Here is a 6,507-nt window from a genome sequence, read left to right on the forward strand (position 1 = left end):
GCATAAAGGAAATGGTTGCCCGATAACCGTTCGAATAGGTCTGGAAGCCAACTGGTGCTGCGACTTCAATCTCCCGGTGAGCGATACAAACAAGGTTCTTGGACGTTGACAGCCGATGCACAGAATGAAGGTCCTCGCACGACAATGTAGCAGCCGTATTTGGAAGATGCGTGACCTGGTGTGTGGTGCGACAACTTTTTGGTTTTTTTTAAGCGTTGCCATTCATTAATGACGTCGGCGATAGTGGGAAAATACTCGTACACGGGAAGATTAAAAGCATCATCCGCTATGCCCTTCAGTACGAGGTTCACTTGTTCTGGCGTCCTCTTGTCAACCTTGTGGCAAAGGGCAAGAATAACCTAGATGTATGTCGCATATCATTTGCTCGTCGTCTGGATGCGGAACCCAAGTTCTGTTTGCACAGCTTGCTAATGGCCAACAGGTTTGCCGAACAGCTCATGGAGTTTTTGTGTGCATTGCTCCCAGCTCGTCAGTTCTTTCTCATGGTTTTGAAACCAGACCTGTGCCATTCCTTTCAGGTAGAAAATTATGTTAGCCAGCGTAACAGTTTAGTCCCACCTGTAATGGGCGCTGAGGCACTCGTACATTTGAAACCACTTATCAACATCAAGGTTGTTGTTCCCAGAAAACATTCTTGGGTTGCGGTGTTGGGACAAAATGACTATCGGCATTGTGATAGCGGTTGCTTATGCCAGCATGGTGGCTGTCCCTGCACCGGCTCCATCGGTCCTCGTGTTGTTAGTGGCGAGGCTACGTCTGCTTCGGAGCTTCATCGTGCACAGCAGTACCCAGCACCCCCATCAAATATGTTGCGGAGGGCGGAAGCAAGGTGGGAAATGTATTTACAGTATTTACAGTAATTTACAGTAATGACAAAGAAGTGTATATCGGGCTAGTCACTGAGGTGTCGTCTTCAGCCTCAAGCTTGTGCTCATCTTCCTCAACGTTGTGCACAGCAGTGTAACAATATTATCGGCAATGATGTCATGTTGTCAGACATTTTATGATGCCATTCCCTATATTTGAATAAAAAAAACCTCCCTGATTTTTTTTTTCCAGTTTGGCGAGTGTTGCCTTTTTTCAGTGTTGTTTCCTGCTAACTATTGCATGATTTCGTTCAGTAAAGCTCATTCATTGCTTCTCCAGCACCACTAGCAGACTTGTTGACCATCTTTGCCTCTTTTGTCTTTCCTCTATATTTTTTTGTGATTGCTCTGCTTTGCATTCCTGTGCCCCTTCCCCCTTCTAGAGGCAGTTGACACCCTGTTTGTCTCAGTTGTGTTTTCACTTTAATAGTAATAACAATAATCGATGCTTATTATAGTGCCCAAAAACACATATAGGTACTGGCACACATGGCTCAATGCATAAATATGAATGAGCAGATCATGAGGCTAAACACAAACTACAGAAAGGTAAAACGAAAACATTATGGTTATGTGCCTTAAAAAAAGTAGAGCTTTGTACAAGACTTGTATAGAAGGCAAGTTACAAAATATATTCGTGACTGAATGTATAAAACAAATTCACCTTGTCAAGAGCTACAACTGATTGGTACTCTTGACATAGGAGATGATGCATCTGCAATACGAACAGTAGACACTGTAAAACAAATAGTATAATAACTACATAGTGTCATTCTCTAAATTCGCTCGATCTCGCTGCAGTGCCTCCACCTGCGGAACCGCATGTCATCCGACCAACGTCGGCAAACCGCAACTCTCTCAAGCATGGGGACCCTGTTCTGCCTTGCAAGAATGCAGATCCCATTAAAGAAGAGGCAGCCAATGGGAACTGCACATCTCTTAGTTCCACATATGAAGATGTTTAGCCAGCGTCTTTTTTTTTCTTCCCTCTTTCTCTTATGTCACTGTCTGAGGGGCAGGTTAGGTGGTGACGTTGAAATTGAGGTATTTAGCTACAATAGAACCCACCCATGACCAATGCAGGTTAAATCAATATATCCGGCATTTCTTTCTTTTTCTGTTCGAGTTTCAGATAAACAGTGGAGTTGTCGCCTTTTGCTGGTGACAGCTACCTCTTTCCCCTTGATTGATAACATAAACTAAAAAAATAAATATAAGTGCTTGCATGAGGTAGTGCTTTTCAGCAAGCAGTTATGGCACTATGGATCATAATTTTAATTTTCAATTGTGTGATGAAAGAAAACATTTATTACATTGTTGTTGCACAATGCAGTCATAACTACTGCCAAAATTTCCAGGACATATATTTGTATTTCACCTAGTGCTCTGGTTGTATGTCACCTACTAGTAGACTTCTGTTTAGCGATTCGCCCCTATTTTCTTATAAATTTATTTGTACTGATAGGAATTCATAGTGCTACAGACTGTCCCAGTTGTCCCTAGTTTACTGGCTAAGAGAATGAAAGGGCAGAGTTGTTTCTTTCTGAATTTCGTTCCATAACTGCAGCATTGTAGTTAGTGTAATGTCACAAATTTGACAGTGCTTCCACATATTCAAGCGTTTCTTTATATTTTATTATTATTTTTTTGCAGAATAGTGTTATTAGAACTCACTAGGCCATGTACTTGGTTCCTTAAAAATGCAGTATAGATCTTCATTTCTAAATACACTAGTATTATTTACTGGGGCCCCGAGCAGACATCAGATCCAAACCTTGCCACGTCTCAAGAAGACAGTGCGAAAGCTCCAGTCCCAAATTTTCTTTTTTTTTTTCAGTCCTTTTTTTTTTCCATGGCATACCCTTACCAAGATGTAAGACTGACGTTTCTGGTGTTGCAGAAAATTACTCTTTTAAAAAGTATGCTAGCAGTTCTACAAAGAAAGGAAAAGGTGCCGCTTGCATGCATGTAAAATTGCAATTTATGCCTTAAGAGGAATTTTCACACAAATCACAAAGCGGTGATGTCAACCTGGGCTAGAATTGAGTGACACCGATTATCAGAGTAGTGAAACAAAATTTACAACTAGAACAAAATGCACCAATTGTGCCACAACTGCATTCCAGCTGGCACTGTGCTTGGGAGGAAAAGCGCAGAAACCATCCTCACTGTGTGTCAACCCTCTGCTTCTCAAGAGTGGGCATCAACTTCCTTTAATACAAGGAAAGGAGTGGAAGAATGACCTCACGATGTCTTTCTTTTCTTCAAGGCAATGAGCTAAACTTGCTTGGAAATGTTCATACGCCCTAGCTCTTGTTTCCTGATTGAAACAGGATAAGGAGGTTATGGATTTTTCTATAGAGGAAGCAAGTATATTGACTTACTGTATGCACTGTAGTTACAATAATGTTCCTTGCAGCATTCTTCTGCATACACTGATTTTAACCAGTTGTGGGATTATAACTATGGCATTTCCTTGTGATTTAAGTATTTTAATAAGCGGGTGTGAATGTGTTGATCTTTTGCTTTAATTAAAAAAAAATAAGCTTGACATTACATTGACAGCATTGCTGTTAGGTTTCCTGTGATGTATTCTAATCAAATGCACAATCTGCAACGAATATAGTCTTCCTTCTGGGTTAAGGTTTTTAGAAATCTCATCATAGACCAAGGAGGAGGTTGTGATCTGTCCGTCCACTAACACACTCTCATAGCTTTACACACGGGCAACATTTGTCAGTTGCAACTGTCGGCATGTGAGATGTGGCAACAGCAATTGTATCAAAACCAAAGAAATATGTGCAGCTGGAATGGCTTTGGGAGTATATATAAATGATAGGTATTAATATACGTGTAACTGTGGCCATGACTTGACATCCATGGAAGTCTTTTTAACTGTTCTTGTAATGGTTGTCAGCCTATGTGCTTCATGACTGCTGTTTTCTATTACAGTATTAAATAGTTGTTTCTACCCTCTGAATACATTGTATGTCTTCTTATTGGTTCTGGGATCACTCTTTGGCTGTAATGTTGGCAGCTTGAGTCTCCATTTAAGATCACCATTCTGTTATTACAATGGGCTGCTTGTGCAGGGTGTGCAGGTAAGGAGCACTGACACAAAATTTTAGAATGAATTTCCGTTGGCAAAGACTCGCTATTAGACAACAAATCAGTTTTAGCCTTTCTTTTTAATTATGTTAATATACTACCAGTTATGCACCCATGTGATCCTAGAGCAGCCTCTAATTAGAGGCTGCTGCTGCGACAGCATATATAGCACGTGCTTTGCTGTCCTCGCGTTCAGGCCTCCGGTGAGGCAGTAGTGGTACTCTCAAACACCAATTATCCTTTCATTGCAATAGCAATTTGTATGGACACTCCAGGCGCGTTTATGCTATCGCCGTGAGGTTCCGTATAAAGTCCAAGGGCGATAGAATCGTCGCCATGTGCTGTATGTGCGAGTCGAAGCGTGCGAGGGTGGATCTGGCGATTGCGGATCAATCTTGCGCACGCAAGCGAGAGAAGCGGGGAGGAAGCGCGCCGTTTTCCATCTCGCAAGGATCCGGGGGGACGGGGCGCACATTCTACTCCGGGCTGCCGTGCGCGCCCACCCGAGCCGCTGTATCTTGAAAGCTATCTGCGACAGGGACAGAGTGCGGTCGCGCCCTGTGTTTACGCGGCTTAGCTTGCGTTGATGCGAGATGCAGCACAAAGGTCAATTCGCTCGCTCCTCCTACCGTGCTTCCTCGCTCCAGCGTTTTGACGGCGAGTTTCCGCGGTCATCGAGTGCAAGTGTTAATGTTTGCTTGTGCGGGCATGACACCATGCTTGTTAATTTAACTCCAGCGTTTTGACAGCGAATTTCTGCGGTCATCGAGTGAGATGTGTTCATGCTTGCTTGTGCTTGCATGGCACCATGCTTCTTAATATAGCTGGTTACATGTTTACAAGCCTATACGGCCGATAGAACTGTTCTTACTTTGTACAGATAGCTGTCCACTAATTCGCTATCGCAATCAATGTTTCAACTTTCGGGCGAAACTGCGACATTTTTAAATCTGTCATCACTTGTAACATGTCTATTATGTTCCTAGCACATCTCACTATAGTCATTGTTATATTTTTACCACATATATAGTTAAGCATCGATATAGCGAAGTAGGTAAAATTGACAATGTGCTTCGTTGTAACAAAATTTCATTGTATGGAAATTCGACCTTGTATGTATACAGTCACCAATCGATTTTTCTTAAACGGAAAGGGGCCGCAGAATTTTACGAATTATTGGGCAATCGAAAAAAGCAAATTTGAATGAGAAAAAAATTCCTTTTGATAAATTTGGGAGTCGGCGACGAAAGATGCGGTTTCATGCCCCGTCGACGATGTCTTCACATCGGCGGTACGAATTAAGGGAAGCCAGCCACGCTTTCGCGCACAATACGCCCGAACGTCTGATAGCGTCCCCCGCAATGGGACGACGCTATCATGGAAAGCGCCGGCAGCGGAGAGCGAATGCTTCGTCTGCCTCGCTCCAACGGGTCACCAAATGTTGAGATTACGCAACCTCCAATATAAACGCGTGGGAAGATAGCTTACATGATGCCATGCCATCTCGGCACGCCCATCCCTTGCTCGCGAGGCAGTTTACCACTAAAGCAGGGTAACCATGCGCAGCCACGGCCAAGACGCGCGCTAACTTGTCATCACTCCGCCCCCTCGCGCGTGTTTGATCGCGTTACTGCCAGTACGCTCCCTCCCCTCTTTTCCTTCGCTCGCGCTGGAAAGCGGTACTCGTGAATCCACCTACTTTTTTGTCTCACTCTCGCACGCGGGGCGCGATCTGATCTTACCGCAGTTGGACTTTATACAGAAAATGATGCGGCGCCACTTCGGCAGTCGCTCTTTTCGCGCGGCGCGCGATTTAAGAGGTGCGTTTGCGAACAGCCGCTTGTAATTCAATCCTTTGACCATCTGCGTCCGCGGGAGTTTCCGTTTACTGTCTCGGTATTAGTTTGTGGCGGCAGTGAATCCTTTTTATTGAAGTCGCATCAAGCACACTTATTTAATTTAGTTTTAAATGCATGGTGTTCAATGGACAAGAGGTTAATAATAGGTAATTACTTCGTTATATCGAGAATTTCGCTAAATTGAGGTTCGTTATATCAAGGTTTAACTATATCTGACACATCTTGCAGCGAATAATATTTAGGCCTCTTTGCAGCCATATTACATCTACCATGCACAATTTATTAGCGTCTCATGACCACTCTTGGCGTCCTTTGGACATATCTGGCTCTTGTGCCACAACACACCACATAATCATCTTTAAAGCGGATAGCTTTCTTTGGCTTTTTCGCCTGTTTACGTGGTCGGTGACCGGGCTTTCTCGGTTCAGAATTAAGGTGCGGCTGCAGATAGCACATGCTGTAGCGCAATCAAATTACTGGACACATTCTCACGCATGTTTGTTGCATCGGAAGCATTAGGGGTTTAGATGCTGTGGTCGGTGGTGGCTCTGTGTCTAGTTTTTCCTAGTTGGGTGTAAGCATTCAACCGGTCAGCAGTTGAGGTAAGCAAGATACGTTTATAGTATTGGTGTAAAAATAAAATCAGGAATGAT

The 6,507-nt window shown here is 43.4% G+C and overlaps 1 protein-coding gene across 1 annotated transcript in view; it reads left to right on the plus strand.

Moving 5' to 3' along the window:
- The window catches only part of spg (dedicator of cytokinesis spg), a 153,333-nt gene extending 149,466 nt beyond the window's left edge, over positions 1-3,867 (plus strand). The window contains exon 37 of the mRNA XM_075695143.1: positions 1,689-3,867. Within this exon, the coding sequence (XP_075551258.1) occupies positions 1,689-1,852 (164 nt within the window). The 3' untranslated portion in view covers positions 1,853-3,867. The remainder of the gene's footprint in view (positions 1-1,688) is intronic.
- Positions 3,868-6,507: the final 2,640 nt, after the last annotated feature.

This window comes from Dermacentor variabilis, chromosome 6 (assembly GCF_050947875.1).
Source record: "Dermacentor variabilis isolate Ectoservices chromosome 6, ASM5094787v1, whole genome shotgun sequence".
NCBI classification, from domain to species: domain Eukaryota; kingdom Metazoa; phylum Arthropoda; class Arachnida; order Ixodida; family Ixodidae; genus Dermacentor; species Dermacentor variabilis.